The sequence below is a fragment of the Manduca sexta genome, chromosome 8 (assembly GCF_014839805.1).
Source record: "Manduca sexta isolate Smith_Timp_Sample1 chromosome 8, JHU_Msex_v1.0, whole genome shotgun sequence".
Classification (NCBI taxonomy): Eukaryota; Metazoa; Arthropoda; class Insecta; order Lepidoptera; family Sphingidae; genus Manduca; species Manduca sexta.
The window spans coordinates 2083544-2110835 of NC_051122.1; the positions used below are offsets into that span (position 1 = coordinate 2083544).

The following is a 27292-nucleotide window of genomic DNA, read 5'->3' on the forward strand; positions in this document are numbered from 1 at the left end:
CAACCTAATTTCTTTTGTCCCTTGTTTCCAAACTTCGTCTGTCATGCACTATTCTCTCTTATATCTCACGTATTTTATATTCCATTTCATACATTCACTACCCACTTCTGTATTAATTTTAAAAGCATTGTAAACAGTGAAATTTCTGGTTTTATCATTTCTCATTGTCGGCGTAATTTAGTTCCAGTCGTATTTTGTAGTTCAAGGATCTGTTATAAAAAAGTTATGTTTATGATACTGTATACATTGTTTGTGTAGACGTCCTCATACCATCATGTGAAGGACATACTTACTTTTCAGTTTTAATATTAGCATAGTTATCAAAATACTAGTCACAATATTCCTACATGCAGTTCCCGGAACTGCTCACGTTCCTTCATGCTAATCTTTGGCGGTATAAGCGTTTTTTAAATTGTTTCAACGTATTGTGTTGCTATACACCGTACTGTTAAAAATCAGCACAGTTAATGAATTGTTAAATAATCAAAGTACGGAGACAAGCTATTTTTTCGTTAGTTATAATAAGAAATGCGATAGTTACAAAACATAAAGAAGATAATCCCCAAACATAAATTACCTTACTTGAATTTATAGACTAAAGACAAGACGAGCAAGACGTTATTCTAATTACAACCGTAACACAGCTCAGAACTTCAATTATAAAGAACTCGATGACATTTATTTAGTCTATTTCACGTCTGATTCACTAATATAAACAAAACAAAAGTCACGCCATGAATTGAGTACATGCTTTCTTATCAACCGTGTATTATACTGGTCATCTCTAATATTGAGAGGTCTTTCGTTTGTCAAGCTGGTCTAGTGCGAGACTTTGCATACCTCTCAAATTCTTATAGAGAATTATTAAGTACCTATGTAGATTTACTTGCGATTCCTTCGCCGTTAAAACGAGACGTAATTATTCATTTTCTTTAGCTGTACTTCGTCTTAATATTTAGAGATTCTATATCAAAAGTACCCGGAACCAGCGGAAATGCATGAAAAGATTAATGAAAGTGGAGGAAGCGCGAGAAGTATACCAGAATCGTGCAAACTAGCAATCCATAGTCTCCGCCTACCCCTATGGGAGAGAGGCGTGAAACTATGTATGTATGTATGTCAAAATTAAAGCTATAAGTAAATGCAGGCAAAGCCACGTACGAAGCCTAGTAACAATCTTATCTCAGACTTCCTGTTGATGTAACGCGATCTGCAAGGGCGACGGTTTCGCGCTCAGCAGTTCGCATTCATATCTTAATAGACGAATGGTATGGGAACCGTTACAACGTACATTTATGTATATGTTCCTATATGTATAGTATCAACGGTCACATAGCCCTATTGGAATAACGATAGGTAATATAAATATCTTGGATTTGCTATTATATTTTGAAGAGAGGGATTAAGGCTCAAGGAGCATTAAGAGCGACGATGGAAATGAATATTTATAATTACTGCCTATCTCTATGCGTGGTGTTCTATAATCTGTAAAATATTTTCCAGGAAAAATGCTATGAATATCTACCACCATCAGAGATATCGGATAATAAGCGAATCTTCGGGGACTTCAAGATAATCCTTAAGAAGCGTGAACAGCGCGATAAATACGCCATTTCCAGCGTGCAGCTCATCAACCTGGCTACTAGGACCTGGAGGGAGGTCACGCATCTCTGGTACTTCTGGCCCGCGAAGGGCGTCCCTGATGATTACGACTCTATCCTGGACTTCTTGTCTGAGATGAGGAGCTATATGAAAGTATCGCAGGCTGCCAAAGAGTTTGATGAAGACGGTACGTTGAATTTTACAGTTGATTTAATAATAAAAAACCTATCTGTGTTGCTAGAGGTTAAATTGGGATTTATGTACGACATACTTAGTGATATCGAATTAATAATAGATTTAAAAGAACATTTTCTCAATGGAATTGCTTTTCTAAAGCCTACGAACTACTCCTAACTGATGATCACGAACCCTGTTACAGACTTTTACAAATACAATTTCAAGTACTGAAGATTAATATGGTTCCTTCTCTGAATAGTTTAAGTTCTAACTTACCTCAACACTAAGTTCTTTTTATTGTTTACATCAACTAGCACAGCACATAACCTTACAGCTGGCGAAATATCGGTGAAATATTAACACCTCTGCCTACCCAAAAGCAAAACACTATGTATGTATTACAACTAAATACAATATTTCCAGGAGTAGAAGTAATATACGGAGACCAAAACCGGTCTTCATTCAATAACCTGGCCAAGTTGCGCAGCGACGACAACAGCTCTGGCAACGGAGTGAACGTATACTCTCCCTCCAAGGCTGAGGAGATGATGCGGCGTGGACCTGCCAACAACGGCACTCTGGGGAGAATGAAGGCTGCTTCCGAGATTGAAGGTATGGAGGGTGACGAGGGCGGTTTTTTATGCTGTTAAGAGTCCAATTTTTTTGCTATGATATAGAGTGAAGGCTATTAATAAAATTATATCTACTAAGGAGATATGTGGTGGCCCTCATGGCCATCTTTGTTCATATTCTGGATTATAGGTAAGACAATAACGAATTCTAAAACAATGTTTCTGACTCAATGAACAATAATTAAGTTGGAATGTAGTGAAGTTTTATTAGTCGGTCTGTTCGCTTTAGCATTTTAAAAAAAGACCATCTATTTACATAAATCTTATGTAGGATAGGATACCGTAAAGGTGCCCTTCAGACTGGAATATGAAATACAAAATTGCGTGTTGTTTGTAGGTGTTCGTCCGTGCGTGGTGACGTGCGCGTCGGGCGCGGGGCGCTCGGCGGTGGTGGTGGCGCTGGACGTGTGCGCGCGCGCGCTGGCGGCGGGCGGCGCCGACGTGCCGCGCGCCGTGCGCCAGCTGCGCGCGCAGCGCCCGCACTCGCTCTCCAACAGGCACCACTACATACTGCTGTACAAGGTAATACTCCACTTTGTGCATTCTTGACTATTATAGACCCTAAAAATACTGGCATCCACGATCATTCTCTTACAAATACTCTGCTGTATAAGTTCTTTATTCACTAACCCGTGATGTGAACCTACTCGTTGGTACTCAAAGAGCCTGATCTTTAACAGTAATAACTCCTTATAGATATCATTAAATGCAACTGCAATATGTGATAGCTATTTTCAAGTCACTACCTAGCTCTTGATATGGGAAAATTTAATAAAATATAGTGCGTACATATAAAACGGCCAAAAGTGTTTGCTAACGGTTCGTGATCTATACAGCAGATCTCTTCGCGTATAAGAGATGTTCATTGTATTAACTATTTTTTTTCTTTCAGGTGCTAAGCGAATATGGGAACAAGCTAATCGGGGGCGTGGACACCATATAAGCGTGAACCTAATTTATTTAATGTTATAAGAACTCAACCATGACAACGCGCGAGACATTTGTTATTTTTGATATATTTTGTTCTCAAATAATTTGGATTATACCAAAGCTTTAGTTACGCGATCTCTAATTTGATAGCTCAAACGAAAAATCTCTATGGTGTTTCATAGACTATATGAAAAATTGTATTCAGCGCCCTCTAGTTATCGTTTTGTTAGTTAATTGATTTAGGTAAATTATAACCTTGGCGTTTGCTATAATTTCCGTCGGGACTGACGTAATATTTGTAAATAAGATTTTTTCGCATATTAAGATATATCGAACAACTATTTTTATTTATTTTAATGGATCATTCCGCTAGTCTTATGTTTTTTTTAGTTGAAATTAGTTTAATTTCGTTTTAATCCTTCACCAATAAATGTTATTTTAATATGTGTTTTAGCTTATTACTTTTATGTTCTGTTTATCATAGATTAAAAACTTCTATTGGTAAGCAACTCTATCTATCACAATTAACATTGTTTTAAGTTTTATCTTGAGAACTGCTGTGATTACTACTGACATAGATATTTTATTTTATAAAGACGAAAGTGGATGGTTGCGTATGACGTTACATAGTTATTATATTTAACAATTCCTATTATAACATTTTATTATCTATTTGGAAGAATACATTCGTTCCTTTGCTTTAGAGATATAATGACAACAATATAAATAATATTATAGATCAAGAATGATGTTTGAGAATCTCATGCGGATGATAGACCAACACTTATAAATTACCAATAAGGCGTCGCGCAAACGCTGTAAACTAAAAGTTGCTGAAGATGGCAACTGTCATTTTCGTAGTTCTTGATGACAAGCTGTCATTTTTCAATTAAAAAATTAACGCATTGGTATTCTTTGGCAATGTCGAACTGTAAATAAAACGCAAGCCTTTACAGTGACCATTAGCTCTTAGCTTATAATAAGTCTAGGCATAATAATTCTAATACTCTGTGCTACTTGTAACTATATTTCGGAATTGACTTGACAATCTATAAGACTTCAGCCGTCATAAACTATTCTTTTTGATGGTGGCTACAGATATAAGAGAGATCAACTATTGAATATTTACTAGTATCGGATGAGTTGGCAATGGATGCCAAAATTGCATCAGTTTGCGCAAAATATCTAGATTTCTAAATAATGTATCATAATTATCGAAATTTCACTACATTAGTAAGGATAAAGTTTGCTAAATAGTATGTAAGTAGTGCCACCATGCTTGAGATATCTATGGCCGCCATTTTTCTGTATATTACCATTATTGTTTTTGTTGAAAATTTGTTGTTTTTTTTTTTAATAATTTAAGTTTGTTGTCAATGCAGCTGAATAATTCAGATATAATAAAAGCATTTATGTAATGTAGTAAAAATGTAGAGTGCACTGTTTTATCCCACACGTACGTAGGTTAAATAGATTTATTTTAGGCTATTGCTATATTATTGACCAAAAATATGTATGTTATAAAATATATAATTTCGTCCTACTATTGATAATAAGGTCTGTATTGAATAAATTTATTTAAAAGACATCGGTTTTTATTAAAAAAAATAGCGTATTTAATCCTCCTTTTCAGAAGTTCTAGTAAGATACAAGAAATAAATATTTTTGTTAGTATAAAATTTGCTCTGCATTGTGTTCTTTGTTCTTCCTTTTTTATTCAAAATGAAACTTAATATCCAATTTATCATTACTGTCTCCACTTGTTTCAATGGTATCGCTTTCGTTAACTTCAAACTCGTCTATTTCATATTCATCAATCTCAGGTGCTTCATCATCTATTCCACAATATTCACCCGCTAAAGCATCTTCACCTTCCACATGAATCAACTCTTCAACACTCGTTTCTGATTCATCATCCGCTTCTGATACGTCATCTTTAATCATTAAAGCTTCAAAACTGATTGTTCTATTTCTTTCTTTTACGTTCTCTTTGTAAAAAGTTTCTTCTGATTTGTTCATTTTATCTTCTATCTCTGTGTTAGAATGCACCTTCTCGAGGACTTCTTCGTCAAGATCATGGACGTCGTGAGCAGAATATGGTATATATTTGGGCAGTTTTACATAGGATCCAGCGAGAGAGGATGATGATTCTGTTGTGACACCTAAACATTAAATAATGTTAGAGGTTTTACATGTTACAAAATTTGGATTACACATAAAGTAAGTAAACAGAAGGCAAGAACATTATTTATTCATATTATTCTTGAAATGAAAAATGTTACCTTCTTCAATTTTAACTTTTTGGATTTAGTTTATCAAAGAACACCGGCACGCTATTCTAGGGTGATATAAAACCAATACTGCGGGTAAAGTATGCACATAGTGAGTACAATACACAATCATTTAGGAAAATTACAAAGAAAAAAAATCGATAGAGGCTGTAAGAGTTAAATGTTTAAATCAATAAACTTACTAGCTCGCATACTGTTTCTCGTTGACTTCGTTTTTTCTGGTTCCTGTTGAAGACATTTCTTAAGAAACATAATTTAATTCAAATAAATATTGTGCAATTTAAAAACCAAATACCTTGATTTCTACATGTGTATTATCCTCTTTGATTTTGATTTTTTTGTCTTTTATTTCTGATGATTTTTCTTTGATTTCCTTCTTGTTACACATTGCGCGTCTCACGCCATATGCTCGATAGGCTGCCTACAAATTTTGGGCATCAATAATGTATCTATGGATAGTGAACAAGTTCTTGCTTAAAGGAAAATAACATCTGTTCATATACGATAACAAAACCGCCCATAACTTTAAATTACCAAATGCTTTAGCCTCTATAGGATTTGACTGCACTTGTCACCCATAAACTGATAAGGTGTGTTAGTATTTAATCTATTTAAGGATACTGATAACAACAGTTTCAACTGTATTGCTGTTTGGGCAACTAGTGAATACCTTGGTGCCTACGTTGATTGAAACTTTCTATAAAAGAGATCAACGAAAGAATAAAGAGTATTAAGTACAAAGATTTTTTGCTACAGGCAGCGGTGTGGCTGGGCCTATGGCTTTGTTCATTTCCACGGACGCAGATGACCTCTAACCATCAGTTGCCATTAGCTTAACATCCTTCGGAAGCAATAAATGAAATGCAGTTGATGTCAACTAATTACCAAGAAACTGACAATTACTTTAGCAACTACTGCGCGCTGCTCAAAATAACTTATGCAGTTAGAAATATAGTTTGGTCTTACGATAAATTACTAAACTTATAGTCCTTTTTAACCTGTTGTATTCAGCAATTTAATAATGTCATAAATACGTGTTTTTTATGAAATAAAATAATTGACTAATAAGTTGATAAAGGCACGCCTTCTGCTTATCTTTAATTCTGACATTGTGTGATGAAATATTAAATTACTATTTTTTTTTACAATATACTACATTTCATTGTATTCCCAGAAGCGTTTTACTTTAAACTCTACAAATTAATTAGCAGAGCATGGGATAGAGCGTGTGGGTATCCAATAGCTGAAATATGGTGGGGTATGGTATAAACCCCATAGTAGAGCCGTTTGATGAATGAACGAAGGCTTGGAATGCAATACTCTGGAGTATTATTAACGAAACTACTAAGTATCCTAGGTAATGTGATACTTATGTTTTTTAGGACACGGGAAATACTTCTGGTAAGCCGTTTGTGATCCGGAATATTGAGCTCTTACATTTTGCACCAATTGGCTAAGTTTTGTTCTGCTGCTTTATTTCTCTCTTGCTCGGATTGGCTATCCTAGTTGCGTAAATATAATTATTACCTGGATTCTGGTCGCCATTCGGTGATATTCCTCATTACTGGGAGAAGCGGTCTCATACAATTTCAATGTATGAGTAGCTGCTTCCTTAACTTCATCTGCGCAGTCTGGAGTCTGAAAATGAATGCTGTTATTACAGAAAGAGGAACGTAAGTAGTAAAGGTAGAGTAGGGTAGAATGTCATTATATCAAATCTAAATTCCTATCTCAACTTAGACAGAGTATAAGCAACTCGGGCCTGTTTTATAGAACCGGTAAATAGACAAATTTTGGTTTCGTGAGCTGAGAATTGAAAGTTGAACCTCACGGTAAACTAAATATATCCTTGTAAGTATATTCAATGAAGATTTAATGATGATTCATCAGTAAAAATAGATAAAGGTACCTAATGATTACAACTTTTTCATAATAGAAAAGGTGAGTCATTGTGTAGTAATTCCCCTAGCGACAATTGAACCTACATTCCGTCAGCGCATTACACATTGTAAATTACTGAGCTGCAATCATTTTAATTTCAATCAATATTGTTAAACTTTCTCCACATTTTCACACGAAATCAGAATTTGGCTATACGTCAGTTTCGGGCAAATAGTGTTACAAAAATCCATACAAAATGTTTTCCGTCCTAGAAACTGAACATAACATCAGAAGGACCCAGGATTATAAGAAGACGCGTATAGACAAACTATTTCAAAGCCATCTATTGTAAAATTTGAACATAAGACGTAGTATATAAAAGTATATTTGCCTCAAATACTCTCATTTTCCGGCCATGATGATTAACAAATGCTGCTCGAATAGTCTCTTGCAATGCCGGGAACATGGCTTCATCTATATTCGTCTTCCTTATCAATTTTAAGAGAAGACTTCCTTCGTTGACTGGAACATATAGCATTATTCGTTAATATATCTAGTAACAATGTACTCGTTGATTCTATGTATAATAAATTATTGCTGTAGTCAATATTGTGTGACATAACTGAGCCAGTTCACTATAAAATTAGACAATAAACGCATTTTGGAATGCCTGCGAAAAATTAAGTATAATAAGCGTTGTCCAATATATTATTTATATGAGGTATTTACACGGGGAAGCATAATATACCGAAACCCATTGAACTATAAGTTTCTCCGGAAACTAACAAAGAAACAGTTCAGTATAACAAAGATATAGAAATAGAAAAGAAAAATATAAGTAATACAGATGATGAGTAGTTGGATCCCACAATAAGTGAAAGAAATAAATAAATAAAGAAAAAAAATATTGTAGAAAAAATACTATTCTCATTGACGTATATTCTAAAATCGATGTACTTACAATTAAGGATATTAACTTAAGATCAAAGATCTCAGATATTATGCCATCAGCGGTACGTTTCATTCAGCTGGGGAATGATCATGGAGTAAAATTACCTACGCTCTAAGAAAAATATATTTCGCAAGGGGCAAGATGAAGATCAGACATGTAATAGAGTCTTAAGCACCTTCCAAACTTACTAGTAATGCAATAAAAACATGTAGTTCTATAATGAGTTCTTATGTTTACGCGAATGTTAGACATTGAAATTAAACTAATTTTCGGATTCTATCGCGGTTTTTAGTATTTCATTTTTCTCCCGACGTTTCGAAGACTTTGCAGCCTTCATGGTCACGGGGTGGACTGAGGTGTTGTTCATCCGAAAAGTCAAAGTTACAATATCTACCTACATTTTACAATTATACAAATTTTTAAAAATTTTAGCTGTTGGTGGTCCGATCTACGCAGAAACATGTAGTTATCTGTGTTTGACAGACAGTATTATCTGATAAGCTTCATCATGTCACATTAATATTTTATATCGATCGTTATTATTATTATCGTATAGAAAATAGTCTAAAAGCTGGTCAATTATACCTGGTCCTTCCAAATGCTCCATAATAATCGTCCTTGTTGTTATAACATCTTCATCATTAAGTCCAATATCTTTAAGTTTGTCTTCCAATACCAGTTCACAAGGAGCACGACATGTATCATTACAAACTTTAGCAGCAACGGATAGGTTCTCTCTTGTTACTAACAGAACTGACAGGTATTCTGTGATGAATTCATAGATGTCTGAGGGTTGGGCTCTTAAGACCTAAGTTTATGGATAATTATTTTAAATTAAATGAAAGCATTAAAATGTTATGATTAAAGTATAAACACTCTATGTGGGTAGGATTACTAACTTCTCTCGATATATCCCACATCAGTTCCTTCAGACCATTTGGAAGCGCCAAATCGCAACTCTTCTTAATTTGGGACTGTAATAAGTCTTCCATATTTTAAAATTATTTCATTTATTCAACACATAATTTATTGACAAACAATCGAGTTGGTCACATCAACAATGAAAAATCCTTTTGAAATTTAAATTGACAAAAACTTCAGCAAATATAGAAAAAGTAATAATTTAAATAAACATCATTTTTAGCAATTATACAAAAAGCCAATACTGTATGTCATAGTTACAAATTTCAAGTTTAATTCTGTGTTTTTTTTAAACTGACTATTCTCCTTCTTCTGCTGTTTCCACATCTTCGCCGGCATCTTCCACGTCGGTGGTGTTGGCAGTGTCAGGAGCTGATGATGCTACAGATGCTGTTGGCACGCTCTCACTTTCGCCGCTGCCTTCGCTGCGATCTAAAAAAAAATAACGAATTGCTAGTTACGTCATCCTTTTTCTGTTTGGCCAGAATTTAAAGTTCTTTTAGTACATATAGTAAATTGACCGAATAAGGAATTTCTGTATTTAGCTTCTTAAGCCACAGGCTTCGCTTAACCTTCTAAACTATAAATCAGTTTCGAGACCAATTTATTACTTATTAGTCGTCCAATGGTAGACATTTCATAAATTTGTTTAATATTCAAGTTTGGAAGCTTTGAATCTACAAAATTATGCTGGCCTATTAAATATATTCGTTACATATATTACCCATAAATTTATTTTTCTGCTCTCTATCTGTAGGAACTTTAATTATATCAAATCTGAATCTTTTCCGTAGGTGCAATGTGCTTAAAAAGAGCTGAAAACGTTTTTTCTTCATGTATTAATATATGATTTTTTTTTATATTTTACTATCCTTCCACAAAATTTAAATATATATCCATAAATCAATGTTACCTGGTATATCTTCAGGTACTTCTTGCGCACCCTCTCTGTCAGATGCAGGCTTTATTTCAGTAACTTCAGGAGCACTCTCCACTCCCGCTTCCTCAGGAACTTCTTGAGCTTCTTCAGTATCCACTATTATTATTTCCGGAGGCACCTACATAACAAACCCTATTCTATAGAATAGATTTACCCATGAAAGTTAGGACACTTAACTTTTTGTTAGCTCAAAATGCCTGCCTGCGTCATCTAGGCCCTAAATTTTAAGGGATAGGCATGGTGTAAAGCATCCATGGCTTGCTGATCTTGGTTTGATCTTTTATGTTAACAGGGTTGGACAGTTGACACATTGGTCACAAATAACATACACTTCAATTGCTTATAACAATGTGTACATGTCTCAATAGTGTCACTTACTTCTGAGAATGATATCTTATGCAGTTCACTGGCAGTCGGCACTTGACTGGGGGCATGGCTCGGTCGACTTTCGGAGATCATGCTTGGCTCATGGATCTCTAACGGAACTTCAATCTGGCTTGACAAGCGAGCATGACGAGAACCAGCTGTAGAATATTTGTGATTTTCAAATTGTTAACTAGCTACATACCTATGGAAAAACTACAAATATCTTCCAGATCATTTTTAGACTGCATAATTTTTTTTGTATAATTCGGATAGCGTTTGATGTGTTACTGACGGAGATACTTTTTAAATATCATTTCACCCTTGAACGTACAATGTAGTTAGTACTTACAATCAGCTACAAACGGAGCTGAACAAATTAATAATTTAAAAACGCCTTAAAACTTTTTTCTCATGGTGAGTATTCTTTTCCTTAACTAAGTTAAACTTTAAAAGTGTTTACTTTACTTTAGATAAAGAAAAAGAATATTTCGATTGCAGTTAAGGTGCAGAAGAATTTTTAATTAAACTACTTTAGTGGCTGATTAACAAGCGGCGATAGCCTAGTTGGGTGTGGAACGGACTGCTAAGACGAATGTCCGCAAGTTCAAATCCCAAGGGCACACACCTCTGACTTTTCTAAAAAAAACAAAAAAGGTCATGTGTGTATTCTTTGTGAATTTATCTTTCGCTTTGACGGTGAAGGAAAACATCGTGAGGACACCTGCACATCTGAGAAGTTCTCGATTGGAATTTCGAAGGTGTGTGAAGTCTACCAATCCGCACTAGGCCAGCGTGGTGGACTAAGGCCTAATCCCTCTCAGTAGTAGAGGAGACTCGTGCTCAGCAGTGGGTAAGTATATAATACAGGGCTGATATTATTATAGTGGCTGATCGTACGTGTCTCATAGTAGGAAGTAAATTTTTGTGATATTTTATTTTATTTTTAAAGCAAGACAAACATTCAAAGCTTTTTTGTTTTTTAAGCCGCCTGTCCGAACCAGACTACAGACCGGACGAATGAGGAAAATAGCATTCAATATTTTTAAAATACAAAAGGGTCAAAAATAAAATGAGGACAAACTCCTTTTAAATTTAGCTCCGATGTCGACGTCCAGTGTTACTAAATATATATAAAGCTCGAAATATTCTGCAAAGATTTGAATAATTTTTAACTTACTAGTGACCTCAGTGCCGCTTTTCACCAAAGCACCTCTGGACTTCTTCTGTCCTCTGTTTGCTGATTCGTGGTCTTCTACTGGTCCCTCGTCCGCCATATGAGTAATGGTCTTCGTGGGGTCGTAATGAAGACCAAGTTTCTCTCCAACTGCCTCGTCGAACAACGCGCCAACATCGTCTTCGCGAACCTTTACGTCCTGTGGTTTTTTTTTCTTTTTTAAGTTGGATATTAATGACAGACGAAAAGCATGAATTGTTAGTGCTTGCTTTATGACCAGGAAAAAAACATATTTGTGATTAATTGACGTCTATGAATTATGAGTCGCTAAAATAGCAATCCTAGACAGTCGTATTCTACAGTCTGATCGATATTATATGGATTTATAGAGTTTGACAATAATTTTAGCTGAAGTAAAGTTAAAAACTAACTTGAGGCTAGCCTGAACCATTGAGGGTATAATTCCCCATAGCACTCGTCTTACATTAGAGTAATTCCTACTCTTCGAATATATTATAAGACGATCAATTAAAAAGGTCACACAGTCAATTATAATGCTCTCAAATAATGAGAACTATCTATAGTAGCTGGCTAGGACATTACGTGTAGAATAAGGTACAAGTATGTAAACATTGTGAAATAGACTTTAAATTTTCATGAAAAAGTATATTTTCTAATGTAGACTAACAATAACTGGTCCAAGGTCAATTTCTCTGGATGCATCGACGTCCTGTGGAGGTCCAGGCATGTCGACTTTGGGTCCAGTTTTCTTCTTCGATTTAGGCTTCAAGTGGCGAAGTAAATTCCGACGCACGTAGTAACCTCTATACGCTGCCTGGTATATGGAAATATTTATTTAGAGAACATCTGTTTATTATGATAAATTTCCTTTAAAAAAAGAGTATTTAATTAAGGTATTTTTTATTATAAAATTTATTTACGTAACCAGTTCGATTAAGGAAACTAGAAAATTATTGACACACATACGCACCATAATGCTGTAGTTTACATCATAATTATTTTTATTTAAGATATTATATCGAAATATGTGAAATTAAATACGATGATTGCGAAACAGGTATAGCCTAGTATGTGCATCACTATTTAAACTAATCATGTACTTAGCTATAATTTGGAGAAATAAATAATATTAAAATAAGGTAAGATGTGTATGGAAACTAACCTGTATTTTCTCCGTAGCTCTAGACAATTCGTCAAAAGACGGTTTAGTTTTTTTGTACAATGCCAATGTGCGTTCAGCAGCGATCTCCCAAGTTTCGTTAGGTTGCACACTTAGACTCTGAAAACAAAGTTACCAATCTAGATATCCGCAGTGTTGTTAAATCGAATAATTTCGTAATGTATCTAAAGTTCTCAATTTTCTACCTTTTCCATAAGTTTTTTTCGGTACCAATAGTCTCGATAAGCGTTTCTGGCAACTTGGCACACTTTGGCAGACATATCCTCATCTAAGGCTGCTTTTGTTAAGATCTTCTTCATTATTTGTGTTTCTTTAACTTTTTCTGCAAATATTTTAAGTTAAATATGCTGAGAGAAATTTTGGTTTAATTTTACCACCCGCGTGAAAAAGTAGCCTAAGCAATCAGGAGTAATGTAGCTTCCTACTAGTGAAAAGAATCATTATAAGTTTAGTAGTTCCTGAGATTACCGATTATATTAGATAACTATATATTTTAGTATAGATAACCTTGTGATTAATGAATATATTGTCCATAAGTTATATAGATCGTTCTAACCTGAAACTTATTAAAAACTCTTATGAAATAGACATAATATTAAGTACATCAGCAAAATGTATGTAATGTTGTTTTAACTCTACAGTTGTCTATATTTAATTTTCTTACCTTTTCCTTCCACCGGCTCTACACTCTCGACTTCTTCTTTTATAATCTGCGAAAGAATCTCAACCTGAGCTGTTTCTATGCCCAGCTGTAGCAGATGTTCGGAAACCGAGGGTTTGCAGTCGCAGAGGTCATCCAGGATCTTGACAGCGAGGATCCCATGCTCCCTTGTGATCAGCAACACCGAGAGGTAGTTGGCTATATAATCAAATATCTTCGGAGGCTGGTCGCGTAAGACCTGGTTTAAATGGATGAAACTGTAGTACACTATATTACTTACATTTATGGATAATGGGCATGTGGGAGCGAAGGTTGCATGAAGAAAGGAGGGACTATATATCGAGAGTTTGACATATTATTTTTTTTGAAAAATAAGAGCAGTACAGAGAAATAGGTTCTCAAATCACGCGATGCATAGCACCGAGTGACGAGCACAGTCTAGAAATATAACTATAGTTATTAGTTATTACCAAGAGAGAATTATTCTTAATTTATAAACAAATTCTGGAATACATTTATTTGCGTTAATAATATAATATGTAGATTAAGACATTGGAGTTTGGATAATAACTTTTGAATGCAATAGACTTTGTTTTGAAAGTTCATGGTCTCCACATTAGAATGTTGACTAATCTACAAATAGTTTTGAATACCTTTTTTAGTAAGGAATAGCTAACTGCTATAGAACAGTACTTAAATATTAAGTCTAGTAAAACGTTAAAACCTATTACTAATTTATTTTAAAGTATATTTAGGTAGATTTGATATTTGAGGAGTAGGTTCATTACTTTTACAACAAAAAAAATACTTGAATGGATTTGGTCGACAAATATTACATACTATATCATGTGATGGTTTTACCTCTCTTGTAATGTCCGACATGAGCTCCCTGAGTCCTTCGGGAACCGTGAAAACGTTTGCACATCCATGTTTTTGCAATAATTCATTCATGGCTGACAACAAAGAGAATTATAATATATGGCTGACAATGTGCGAAGTTGTCTACTGTTAAATGATGACAGAAAGTTTATAGCAAAAAGAATTATAATATACATGGAAAGTTAATAGACAAAACCTATGGACGATGCTGGTCCTCTTTCTAGTTAGTTCACAATGATTATTTTTCATGTACCTAGTTCTGCTTCTTTCGTTCTTTATTTTGTTAGTGTAATAAAGTCTTTCTTCTAGATTCCTTTATTCTTTTCATTTATTAAATTCACGGAAGACGTATCGTATATTCAGTAGTTTAGTTTAGACTTAGCAACTATATATTTGACACTGTTGGGTCTACCAGGTTCAAAGGTTCCAAGCTTGAAATGTAACTTGCAGTGCTCAGGAATAATGTAGCTTCCTATTTGTAAAAACGTTTTCAAAATCGAAGCAATAATTTGAGATATTAACGGCTTTAAACAAACACTTAATATTAGCATTAACGCAGTATCGTTGTATAAACACAATATTTGGAGTGTGTCAATGTCTCCTTATCGTGTATAAAAATAAAATCTAAAACATTCGTTCATGAGGGACTGTCCCGTAGCTTTCTTGTATAACGTATGTAAGATCAGTTAAATTTTACAATAGTATATAATTAATCTAGACATGTTAAGGGGCTCCTTTCTTCGCACTTAGCTTGTAGGAAGTCGGACCGTTGTGCGTGTAATCTAGACATTAAATATGATCTTGGTTATGTTCGCGCAGGGACCGCTGCGGACGAAGACTGAGACATTTCCGTCAGAGGAAGGCCGTAGTCGTCCCTAATGCGCCGAAGAGGGCCACCGCGGAGTTTTAGTTGGTATGCCGTGTGTTGTAATTAGGTTAGGGACTAGGCCTGGCGGTCGACCGAAGGTCAAAATCAACCCGGGCGGCTCAAGGCCAGGCCGTAAGCCACGGTAACCCTAACATAACCGCTCAGTCGCCCCCCCCCCCCCGAAGGCTGTTTAGTCTTAAGGCACTTTCTCCGCGAAAACATAAAAGGTTTTGTTAGTGATTTTAATAGGGTCGGGAGGTGGTGCAAGGGGTTGCACGTGCATCCTCCTGTCTGTAACAAATCACAATAAAAATAACTGAATAACAATGGGAATTTATCGGCCACAGAGGTTATTTTGGTTTAGCATATACAAATACCTTTTATTAGAAAAATAATGATGTTATGTAGTACCTATTGTAGTGTGCAGATTGCAGTGCATCTCCCTAAATATAATCTCGGCGGCGCTCATGGCGATTTCCTAATGTAATAGAAATATTTTCAAAGCCCTTTTCTGAAATAAAACTTTTCCAAAATAAAATGTGTGTATTCTTAGTGTTAGGTTTGGTCTGTGAGCCATGTAAACCCGTCAAGCAGTTGGTAACAAATACTTATCTAAAAATCTTCAAACATAAAAGGTCGCATTCAAATATAAGATAATATTAGGCCGTACTTTTTATTTCCATGAACATGTAGAATTATACTACAAAAATAGAATTAAAGTAAAATCAACTGGGTCATGCGTTTTGATAAGTAAACCCCCTCGTGGTGGCTAATGATGGACTAAATAACACTGTGTAAGGATGTACAGTCAGCCACAAAACTAGCTGAACAAATTCAAAATGCCAAAATCATAACGACTTCAATTTAAATTTATTTATTTATAAAGTCATTCGTAGTTTCAAATTATACATGACAAACCTAAAAAGATACAAACACAGTAATTACGAAGTACACATTATTACACAAATTAATAAATTAATTTGCGAAAGTAGACAACAAAAACAGAAAAAAATATCGAAATATTATTTTTTTCTTTATTAAAATAAAGTGTATCCTGCGAAGTTTATTTAAGTGAAGAAAAAAAGTGTAAATCATTTAAAGTCCATTTGAAAATTTGAATTTGTTCAGCTACGTTTGTGGCTGAGTGTACATACGGGGAATTACTTAAGCAAATTATAAAATATCTCACGAATAATTATAAAATATCTCACGAATTATAAACGAATTATAAAATATCTCACGAATAATAAATCGCTTATTTATACGTTTATGACTGCATGTAAAAAAAAAAAAATTATATATTCTATGGTTATATAAGTACTTCGTATATTTCTTATGAAGACATTAAAAAATCTATCTTTCCGGATTTTACGGCGATTTTTAAAATTTTTCTCTCCGCGATTCGAAGACTTTGAAGCTTTAATGTTCTCGGATAAAAGAGGGGCGGGGGTGCCACTGCAAGGCAAAATTATAATACATAAATCGTGATAAAATCCGGAAATTACTTCAATACTTCACAGAAATCAGAATCAATACTACGGCGCGTAAAAGTTGTTGACTTTTTAAAAAACCACTACATTATTACTGAGTTATTGCTGAGTATGTTGGTTCCGAGGCAGGATTCGAACCCGAAACTTCTAGTTGCCAACTCATTTTATTCATATTATACTCATTTACTGCGCCGCCAAGGTTATTGAAGGGAAAAGGAAATGTTAAATGTAACTTGGGCCTCGGCTCAAGGACAACTAAAAATATCTCATTTAGGTATGCAAAAATAAAGTCACAGGAAAACATAGTATTTAATGCCGCAATATAATTATACATACTTAGTAATAACAATACTCGGTATATACATTTGTATCCAAACTTGCTTTTCGGTTATCAGCTACCGACCACAATAAAATACACAAATCCAATTTAAATTGACCATTTCTGCCGTATTCAATTATTTAAATCTCTTTATCGTTCATAGGTCTCCTTAAACTGGTTATGAGTGTATTACATTGCCATTCGATTGTAACCCTTATTACTTAACAATGATGAGCGAAGTCGGATTATATTGAAACTCGAAGGTATCATTCGGTTGTGTCATTCAATTCAGATACTTGCGCGGATAGGACGCGTTTTGAATCCTACAGAGAAATGTTTGTTTTTTGTTATCAAACAATGTGTATACTAAGATAGTGTTATTAAAATATCGTTTGTTCAAGATTAATTTAATTGTGATTGAACATTGACTCATTGGAAGTATTTGTGATCAAATCGAATAAACTCAATAAGGTTATTGTGACGGTAGATTTATAACCTAAAAAAATATGGAGCCAACAACAGCAAAAGTGATATCAATGTTGGCGCTAGGATTTGGAAGCTTCTTCAGCGGAGTGGTGCCAGCCTGTTTCTCAGAGGGAGCGAGACAACGGCATCCTCTTCTCCTCTCATGTCTCCTTTGCTTCGGAGGCGGAGTTCTTCTCTCCACCTCTCTTGTCCACATGATGCCAGAAGCAAGGGAAAAGCTGCCGAAATACACAGAACTTATGGTCTGCATTGGATTTTTCATAGTCTACTTCGTTGACGAACTAGTACATCTTTTTCACGGAGAGAGACAAGTCCATGAGGAAATTCAAAGGTACGGGAGTGTGGAGGATACTGCACTACTCGTGAGGAATGCGGAGATCCGGGAGCGATGCGCGGGGGACGTCGGGGACTCCAGGATGTGCCATGTCAGTCATACTGAGCCATGCAGTAAGAGTTCTTCGGGCATTATTGGATTGCTGGTTGCGCTGTTCGTGCACAGTTTGCTTGAGGGATTAGCGATTGGATTGCAGGAGAGTTCCACTAAGGTAAGGACTTTCGCTTTAAACCGGTACTATTCGTGGTAGCCTCTCAGTTCGTCTTGGAGGAAATCTATGGTCTTACTCCTTTTAGGAATGATGCGTCTTACCGCACAAGCAGTATATCAATCTGAGTAGTAAATTGTATATCATAAATATATTTTGGAGTGTAGAAAAATAAGTGGTTTAAATCATAGTTCTGGTTTGAAATCGCGAGGCTACATGTCTGGTTTAGGTGAGTGTGGGCGAGGAGACCACGAAACAATTTCCTTTCTTGTGGAGATTCAGACGAGCTAGTCCATTAATTGTAGACAAATTGTGACTATTCTAACAGATTGGAAAGGCTCCCTATTCACGAAAGCTGATAATTTTTTTAAGACCCTCACGCCTATCAAGGGTCCCTTTATTCCACAAAGCTTCCAGCGTTCAAAGTCCAAGATACAGCGATAATTTTTTAGGCTACAATATTTTATAAAGTAAATAACCTTGTAAACGGCGTTACGAGCAGATGCAACGACGGACACGCCGATAACGCCGCGAGTCGCAACGGCAACGGATTATCTATATGTAAACATTTGTATGTAACGAGTGTCGTGGCGCAATATGAGTTCGTTTTAGGGTTCAGTATCAAAAGTAATTCCTTTTTAACCGAATTTCGGCCATGGCGCCCAATCTTAACGGAGATTGTTGAAGTTATACACGGATATACCAAACAAACGAACTGTTTTATTATACGTACAAGTAACAAAAAAAACATTTTGAATATTAAATAGACATTATCAAAGAGTAAAAACTATATTCACATGACGAAGGCAACAAAAACATTATGTTTAACATTCTTTCAGTAGCTATCAGCCAGGTACGCAGGAGATATTATAGTACACAAGTATGTACGCATTACACAGGTGCACTCTCTGTTCCTTACAATTATAGTCCGGTGAGACGGGAATCCGACATGACAGGAAAGAAATCAGGCGCATGACCAATAGCTTTACGTGCTTTACATCTTCATCAACATCTTATATTATCAAAAGTATTGCGTTGAATGTAAAGAAATATGTGAAGAAATGAATGAAAACATCGTGAGGCGGAACTATCGAACCTGCTTACTTCAAAATGCAAAAATAATCAAAGGTTTAGGAAACCCACCAAAGCATTTTAATAAGAATTTTAAAGTATAAGAAGTCTGTCAACTCGGACTAAACCAGCATGGTAGAGTAAGTTTTAAATGTAGTAGTAGAAAAGGTCTGTACCCAGCTTAGGGATACATATATGCCTGGTATTATAAACTGAGATTGAAAGAGAAGAGACTGCCATCTGCTGCTATTCGATACTCTATCTGGACGGCAATGGGCGTACCATGAGATCAAAAAAAAGAGTTACAGTTAACTGTTACACAGACTTCCTATAACATTGAGTAGGTTAAGGCTTTAGTTCACTACGTTGGTCTCGTATAGTTTGGCAGTCAAAACATACCTTCGAAATTCAGCTATATTAGCATTGCATTTCGACATTAAGATGACGAAATAAAGCCCCTAATTGATTTATGCTAACATCTAAAATATACTAAGTAAAATACACATACTGACCTACATATCGATGCAGCGATCGTAGATACCTTTGTAATCCTTATCAAAATAAATTAAATTTCACTTATCATTGATAATAGGCAATATACCTACACGTGCTCCCAATTAGTTGTGATAGGATTGTATACAACAAGGTTTTGCTTGCGGCTCCGTCCTCATGAACAAGTTATTTCAGTATAAATATTTTCCCGAGATAAAATTGCCTATAGCACTTAGGAGTAATGTAGCTTCCTATCAGTGAAAAATAAATCAAAATCGGTTTAGTAGTTTCTGAGATTAGCGCGTTCAAACAAACTCTTTAGCTTTATATATTAGAATAGACAAGCCATAGTACCTAGCTACCCAGCATACCCGAAGGGGTAGACAGAGGTGTAACCAGGACACTCAGTTTTCGCAGTATATCCCGTCCCATGATAGAGGCGTAGTTTTAATTAGTTTGTATGTTATACACTGTTTTCTAAATACTGTTTTTCTCATTGGTTTCTCTGTATAACACTGATTTGTATTTCCTGTTTTGTAATTCGTTTATACTGTAACTTATGATGCAAGTTTATTGTAAGTAGATAATCACAGCTATCTTCTGCCGTAATACTGCAATATGTGAAAGAATATGTTTTATGCGTGTTTTCTGTTCTAAACTCTCAATAAAATAAACACGATATATTGCAAGGAAAGTTAGCGTCACAATGTAGAAGGGTAAACTCCCGATAAACGAAGCCAACAATACAATTGTTTCTTTTTATATGACTAATTACAGGGACTTCGCTAGATTGGTTTATGAGTCAGAACCGAACTAACGCAATGATGTCATGAGGCGTCTTTTAATTGGATTGTTTTGTCAATTTTGGCGATGCGACCTACTTAAGACGAAGTTAGCAGTTTATAATACCAGTGTGTTTAGGGAAGTATAGTGGAATGTAATTAAATGGTGCATTGTATTCGAATACGTTAGGTATTGACAATAACTGAATACTGATATACAATTCCAAACAATTTGCAACATATAAGAACCTGGTGTAGTAATAGTATAAGTTTTGTCTGAATTGTAAGATAGATGTGCGATTTAGAATAAAGGGAATTTAAATAGACAGATTACAGCAGTTTTAATAATTGGATTGTAATAGCTACATGCGTGGCTTGTGAAATATTGAGTACTAGCGACCAGCCCCGGCTTCGCACGGGTGCAATGCTGATACTAAATACACTACAGAAAAACTGTGAACGTTGTATATAAAAATATAGCGGCCCGCTCTGGCTTCGCACGGGTATAACATAACAAAATAACAGTATTTCTCCACTATTTAATGGATGTTATTATACATATAAACCTTCCTCTTGAATCACTCTATCTATTAAAAAAAACCGCATCAAAATCCGTTGCGTAGTTTTAAAGATTTAAGCATACAAAGGGACATAAGGACAGAGAAAGCGACTTTATTTTACACTATGTAGTGAAGATATTTAGATTTCTATTAATTGAAACTATTTATACATATCCTTTGCTATAAGTTTAAATGTAATATGAACCACTGCGAGTCATCCCTTTTTTTATACGAACACCACAATTTGATCCCACTGCACCTGATGGCAAGTGCAGTGGGGTCCAATAGAATGTCGACTGAAGAGTTTATTATCCCTCGGCTGTCGCCACGATTATGCCGGCCTGTTGGAACCGGATATGCACAGGTTAATCCCGGAATGCGACACACTTACATACCTGGGCTATGGCGGGTATTAACACCTTGTATACGGTGTTCGCTCTCCTGGTAAATATAAAATATATCCTACCACCAGCAAAATGGTAGGATATATTATACACGTGGTTGCCATAGCTTATAGCTACATAACTTACCTAATAATCCCCATTCACTAACCCGCTGTCTCTATAACAAAATAGGTTTAATTTTGAGTACAAGTTTTATATAATATAATAATAATATCAGCCCTGTATTATATACTTGCTCATTGCTGAGCACGGGCCTCCTCTACTACTGAGAGGGATTAGGCCTTAGTCCACCACGCTGTTTTATAGTTTTATAGTTTAAGTTTCAAGTTTTATAGTTCCCAATTAAACAATTCCAGGTGTTTCTGCTACTAAGCGCTGTCGCCTCGCACAAGTTCGTGGTGGGTTTCTGCCTCGGCGCCGAGCTGTGCGCCAGCCTTCCACAGCGGTTGTGCGCGCACATCGTCTGCATCACGCTGTTCAGTGCGGGCTCTGTGGCCGGCATCGCGGCGGGCGCTGGTCTAGAAACTATCGACACGCTAAAGAATTCTATAGCTGTACCTATTATGCAGGTGAGGATAAATGGAAGTAGAAGAAGTTGTTATTGAACTCTGAAACACTAGTGAAAAATATAAATATGAGTGGTGATTTTTAATAAATTTTATTTGTAGCACAACTTAAACGAATTAAAAACGATAGTTGTATGTATAAAATTGCCAATTTGTCTCAGTATTTTGTCTAATTGTTTGATTGTCTATTTACTATTTATTTTTATTGTCTCTTATTGTATGATTCAGTTTATAATTTATTTATTTGATAATATCTGACGATTAAAAATATTAGCGTAAACGGAAAATAATACACTAAGGTATATTAGAAAGGAAGAAGTAAGGTAAGTAAGTAGTAATAAATACCTTGAGTTAGTTAGTTGACGTATACAAATCTATAAATATGCTAATTATTTTTATTATTTATTTAATGCATTTACTCGTAATCAACTTAAACGCAGACGAATGTGCGAGTAAATATTTAGTTTGAGCATATTAACCGATAACAGTAGCATGTTTTATTCATTATGTTTATTTGTTTGACCTATACTTCTTTAGGTATTCATTGTGTCTAATAACTACAATAAATAACATCAATTTATATTTACGATGTGTTAAGTATGTCTTTATCTTATCACCTCTTTGCAATGTTTAGTGGCTGTGCAATTATGAAATCAGTGAGGTCCTAGGTTCAATAAACATAACGTCTTGTGAAAAATATTCGATCGGAAAAATTCTTATAGTTCTCATTGTGTACTCGGAGATATGAATTTAATACTGATGGGCCATCGTAGAAGGAAAATTAGCTTTGATCTACATCTAATAATTTGACTTCCGCACATCCCAGAAATATTCAATGAGGATAAATATTATATATGTAAAATATCTATTTTGTTTACCCGTAACGCCATCTATTGTATGTCTTTATAGGCGCTAGCGGCTGGTACGCTGTTGTACGTGACAGTAAGCGAGGTGCTTCCTCGAGAGAGAGCTCGCTGGCACGAACGCAAACGTAGTGCTGGAATCGCACAGTTTGTTGCTGTTGTTATCGGATTTGGATTTATGTATTTGTGTACAATGTATCTGGGTAAGTTAATATACTTACAGCACCATCTATGCCAAATTTAAATTACTAAAGATTCAATATAAGTCCAATAGATGTCGCTTTATTCAAATATTTTATGGAGAGTCGCGTGATGTAAGGTGTCGACTCAAAGCTGTTAAAAAGTGAGTGAGTGAGTCAAAAAGTTGCTTATTTAATATATTCCAAAACAATTAATGCAACTTCGCTAGCTCTATTAGATACAGAATAGTTCGATTTTTGTTCAATTTCTGTACCTCATCCTCGTTACCTGACACAGTGTCTACAGTCCATTAATGTTTCATTTATTTTGTTTCAGATTATGACGCTTAGAAACCACTGGTATTGATAGTTTTTAAGTATAAGTACTTAAATTTAAGTGTATCTTTGTGACTCAGTAGTGTAAGTATAATATAACGCCTAAAGGTTATAACGACAATAAAAGATTTTTTTGCTATTTCAGATTTTTATTTTATTTTGTTTTTGATGTCAACAATAAAATAACGTACAGCTGCTGTGATGTCATTTGAGTTCATATTATTAACATATTATACGTTTATATTATGTACAAATTCGTGGTATATAAATATTCGGAAAATATATTGAACTGAGAATATAAATTTATGAATTCTATAATTGTAACATGTAAGGCACTTTTTAATTGATCTTATTTTCTCAATGTTATGATGAAAGATAGGTTTATTATTTTAATTACATACACGTCTAGACGGAAAGTCACCAGCAGAAAAATAATGCATAATATTTTATGTTTCATGACATTATATAACAATTTATTACCTTGTCTTACTTTTAATTAGGTAAACTTCAGATAACAGTAATTTCACAAGATATTTAGACACGCAATAATGAGTTATTTATTAATTATCCTTTTTGAATTCAAAAATTATCATAATTTGCCGAAAATCTAGAAAAAGGGGAAATAATGTATTCCTTATAAAAAATACAATGGCACTGAATTACTCTGCAATAGGTAATTTACATGTATAACAAAGCGACATCTATATTTTGTATAATGAAGTACTGTCTCTTACTACTCCACAATAGATGGCGCTAGTAATATTTATGGTATATACGTTTTCTAAATCACAATATCATTATTTCATTAATTACTTAGCAATTTTAATAAGCTTTAAATATGCGAATAACTTTATCATATGAAGCTGCAGAATTATTTTTTTTAGTTTGCCGCTCATCACTATATGACGTAAGTTAACATAAAAATATTTCTTGTTCCGCTGTAACATCTAAATGCACAAAATAATCTCAGTCCACAATACTATTGCGTCATATATTATATGTACACCAATATAAATTTATGGAAGCGACTTCTAAGTTAAAACTAACATTCATACTGCATATGGGAATACCTCGTATTAAACAGTATAAATAAATGATATTAATCCTTAACGATAACTACATTTTTAAATAAAATAAAAGTAATACAAAATAGAAATAATACAGATCTTTGACTCGACGCACTTATGTTCTAAAAGTAAGTACTGTTACAAAATAATAACAAAACTCATAAAGTTGTTAACTTTGAATAAATATTTCTTAATCTTAAGATGGGAAAAGAGAGCATTATAGTCAGTGGAACGATTTTAAACTGTGATTATAAAGTCGTATCAAACGTTTACTGCGATAATATTATTATCGTTATTAAATTGTTAATGGAAACAATAAAAATATGAAGCTTAATATTTTTTCCACTACCCACTAGATGTCACTATATTATAAATTCCAATTTATGTTTGATACAACTTGATATCACAACCTCACTACGCGTCTCCCCGGACATGTTATGACGTAAAAGAAAATCACAGACTGCGTGTAATTGTAACTAGCTTAAAATTAAATCTGATAATACACGTAGTGAAGTCGGCGAAGTGGAAGCATTGCATCTCGATCACACTCGGTAACTGTTAAAATTACTACAAAATAGACATTAAGCAGGCGCTGCGGGCGCGAACATCTCACTTGAGATTTTTTACTCTGTTTACGCCATGCTCGTCCGCGCGCCGCTTGCTCGTACATAATACTTTTACGTAATTACGTATTGGAATTAATAATGTAATCCAAAAACTTTAAGGCACTAAACAGGGCACTGCGCTTATCCTCATAAGATCGACTACCTACGGGACTATGACGAAAAGCGTAATTAAAATATACAAATTGCCAAAAATAAATATCGTTATACCGACAATTGCACCAAGTACACTTGATATTGTATCGGTAACATTCTGACAGATGTGTTTGCGGCGGGAGGGACGAGACGCGCCCCCGACCGCAACCACGCCCGCGACACACTAAATATGTGAAGTAGTCCAAAGTTCCACTGGTTTACACAAACACAAGCCCACAATCAGGTCTCGTCATCCTCGGTTATACGCCTATTTCGTTTCCGCTTCTTGTGTCGTCTGCGAATGTTCTTCGGTGGTTTTATTTGGCACTCACAACCGGCACGCACTCTCACGAAGTCCATGGTCCAGCCGCCTGAGCCGGGCACGGAGAAGGGCCGCTCAGAGCGGTGCTGCGGCGTATCCGACGGACTTCGGACCAGAGCGTACGAATACGAGTATGTTTGGATACATCTAGAGTCGTTGTAGAGTCGCGCGTCGACGAAGCGGCACGGTTTGTCGACCACTTCTGGGGCACACGACAGTTCGAAGAACCTCTGGTGGTTTTCGCCGTCTTCGTACAATTCTACGTAGAGGCCGTCCCGGTTTCTGCCGCCTTTCTTGTAGACCACGTCTAGGATGGAGGGACAGCATTCGACGCCCTCTTTCTGTGGGTCCTTCAATTGCCCCTCCTTCTGGGCTCCCTCCGTCTGGAGGATCATCTGCATCTGTCGCCAATGTAACCGCTTCCAGTTCATGTCGTCCTTGTCTGTCCTGTAGACAAACAAAATAATTTAAATTACGTCCAAAATTTTGAAGGTATTTTAATGTGAACGATACTGTACTTGTTACAAGGAAAGCCAACTTATTGATGGTAATGGGAAGAACTTAACATAGGTAGAAATAGCAACGTAAACATGTTGGAACCATCAGTTCGAACGACACCTTAAATTTAAACCAAAGGTCAACGCAAAGGAGCCTATGTTTATAATACTATAAACAATCGAATGCGCAATAAATATCCATAAACAGACATCATTGAAATCAGATAAGACTAACCTGTAGATCTTTAACACCTTAAATAAATATTTTACTTTAGTTATAACCTCGGCGACCTTTACAAAATCGCTTGTATCACACCTTTGGAATAATAAAAGTTCATGACTATTTGGTTATTACAGACTGGCGTGTGACTACTATAGCATTTCTCTATGTTACTTTGAAAGATATGGATGATAACACAATTTAAGGCAACTCATTTCGTTCTCCATTAATTGCGTTTCGAGTAAAAAGTCGACGGTACATAGTTGAAAGTCAGATTTCAGCGCTACTGTTATCCACTATGAATATCAATATTGTAGTTAATATTAACTGAGAGGCTAAGGCGTTTTTACCCCGCGGGAAAAAAAGGGATACGACGATGAATGTAATGTAAATTATGAACTTGAAGAGATAGAAACCGTGGTAGATGATCAAGGACCGTAAGAGATGCTTACAACACGCGGTGCGAGTAGTGAGGTTGCGGCGCGCGGCGCACGCGGCTCACGTTAGCTATCACGTCGCCCGCGTCCGCCACTGCACCACACAGCACCTGGAACAACACACGCACCTCATTAACAGTTATTCATTAACCATCTTCGCTGATGGGGAATACACACATACTGACAATTGCCACTTTTGGTCAAGGATCAGTTGCGACATATCTACATTTTTTTCTTTGTTGTAAGAACTAGGTTCTTAGTAGTAAACTATAAGACTAATAAACAATACAATTCAACTTAATTTTCTAGGTTTTATGTTTACTACACCTAAAAATATTTTTCTAGGCACTTTCTTAGAGTTTGGTAACAAAAATACACTTTATTCGAATGATATATATTATTACATGGTAAACTTAACTGGTATAT

At 35.3% G+C, this 27292-nt stretch overlaps 5 protein-coding genes across 7 annotated transcripts in view; 2 read left to right on the top strand and 3 right to left on the bottom strand.

Annotated features, from left to right (window-relative positions):
* LOC115445943 (flocculation protein FLO11) overlaps positions 1 to 4927 on the top strand; it is an 82151-nt gene extending 77224 nt beyond the window's left edge. The window contains exons 9-12 of the mRNA XM_030172459.2: positions 1504 to 1789; positions 2203 to 2391; positions 2749 to 2933; positions 3304 to 4927. Of these exons, the coding sequence (XP_030028319.1) occupies positions 1504 to 1789; positions 2203 to 2391; positions 2749 to 2933; positions 3304 to 3354 (711 nt within the window). The 3' untranslated portion in view covers positions 3355 to 4927. The remainder of the gene's footprint in view (positions 1 to 1503; positions 1790 to 2202; positions 2392 to 2748; positions 2934 to 3303) is intronic.
* Positions 4928 to 4933: 6 nt separating this feature from the next.
* On the bottom strand, positions 4934 to 9476 carry LOC115445942. The gene is made up of 7 exons (XM_030172458.1): positions 9365 to 9476; positions 9051 to 9273; positions 7905 to 8035; positions 7160 to 7270; positions 5928 to 6053; positions 5815 to 5857; positions 4934 to 5503 (listed from the first exon to the last, which is right to left on the bottom strand). Exons 1-7 carry the CDS (start codon positions 9455 to 9457, stop codon positions 5055 to 5057), a joined length of 1176 nt encoding a protein of 391 aa, XP_030028318.1. The 5' UTR covers positions 9458 to 9476; the 3' UTR covers positions 4934 to 5054.
* Positions 9459 to 14742, bottom strand: LOC115445941. The gene is made up of 9 exons (XM_030172457.2): positions 14590 to 14742; positions 13732 to 13966; positions 13253 to 13389; positions 13050 to 13166; positions 12555 to 12701; positions 11870 to 12065; positions 10705 to 10850; positions 10300 to 10444; positions 9459 to 9818 (listed from the first exon to the last, which is right to left on the bottom strand). The coding sequence occupies exons 1-9, from the start codon at positions 14677 to 14679 to the stop codon at positions 9685 to 9687; spliced, it is 1347 nt and encodes a 448-aa protein (XP_030028317.1). The 5' UTR covers positions 14680 to 14742; the 3' UTR covers positions 9459 to 9684.
* A 2621-nt stretch (positions 14743 to 17363) lies between these two features.
* On the top strand, positions 17364 to 23704 carry LOC115445950 (zinc transporter ZIP3). Its single transcript, XM_030172469.2, has 4 exons — positions 17364 to 18315; positions 21978 to 22190; positions 23097 to 23253; positions 23567 to 23704. The coding sequence occupies exons 1-4, from the start codon at positions 17791 to 17793 to the stop codon at positions 23578 to 23580; spliced, it is 909 nt and encodes a 302-aa protein (XP_030028329.1). The 5' UTR covers positions 17364 to 17790; the 3' UTR covers positions 23581 to 23704.
* Positions 23705 to 23726: 22 nt separating this feature from the next.
* The window catches only part of LOC115445951, a 239298-nt gene continuing 235732 nt past the window's right edge, over positions 23727 to 27292 (bottom strand). For 2 of the 3 annotated variants that reach the window (XM_037436408.1, XM_037436409.1), the window contains 2 exons: positions 26882 to 26976; positions 23727 to 26159 (listed from right to left, as the gene is read on the bottom strand). In XM_037436408.1, the coding sequence (XP_037292305.1) occupies positions 25631 to 26159; positions 26882 to 26976 (624 nt within the window). In that variant the 3' untranslated portion in view covers positions 23727 to 25630. The remainder of the gene's footprint in view (positions 26160 to 26881; positions 26977 to 27292) is intronic. The other variant, XM_037436407.1, reaches the window with a different exon arrangement.

Bases quoted from the DNA above. Each gene is read 5' to 3' on its own strand.
- LOC115445941 (XM_030172457.2), bottom strand. From the start codon at position 14,679: ATGAATGAATTATTGCAAAAACATGGATGTGCAAACGTTTTCACGGTT. The intron at 12,702-13,049 runs GTTAGTTTCCAT...TCCATATACCAG, and splicing joins GAGCTACGGAGAAAATACAG to GCAGCGTATAGAGGTTACTA. The intron at 9,819-10,299 runs GTAACATTGATT...ATTTTTTTTTAG, and splicing joins AGTACCTGAAGATATACCAG to ATCGCAGCGAAGGCAGCGGC.
- LOC115445942 (XM_030172458.1), bottom strand. From the start codon at position 9,457: ATGGAAGACTTATTACAGTCCCAAATTAAGAAGAGTTGCGATTTGGCG. The intron at 8,036-9,050 runs GTATAATTGACC...TATATGTTCCAG, and splicing joins GGAGCATTTGGAAGGACCAG to TCAACGAAGGAAGTCTTCTC. The intron at 7,271-7,904 runs GCAAATATACTT...ATTCATTTTCAG, and splicing joins GGAAAATGAGAGTATTTGAG to ACTCCAGACTGCGCAGATGA.
- LOC115445950 (XM_030172469.2), top strand. From the start codon at position 17,791: ATGGAGCCAACAACAGCAAAAGTGATATCAATGTTGGCGCTAGGATTT. The intron at 18,316-21,977 runs GTAAGGACTTTC...AAACAATTCCAG, and splicing joins TGCAGGAGAGTTCCACTAAG to GTGTTTCTGCTACTAAGCGC. The intron at 22,191-23,096 runs GTGAGGATAAAT...ATGTCTTTATAG, and splicing joins TAGCTGTACCTATTATGCAG to GCGCTAGCGGCTGGTACGCT.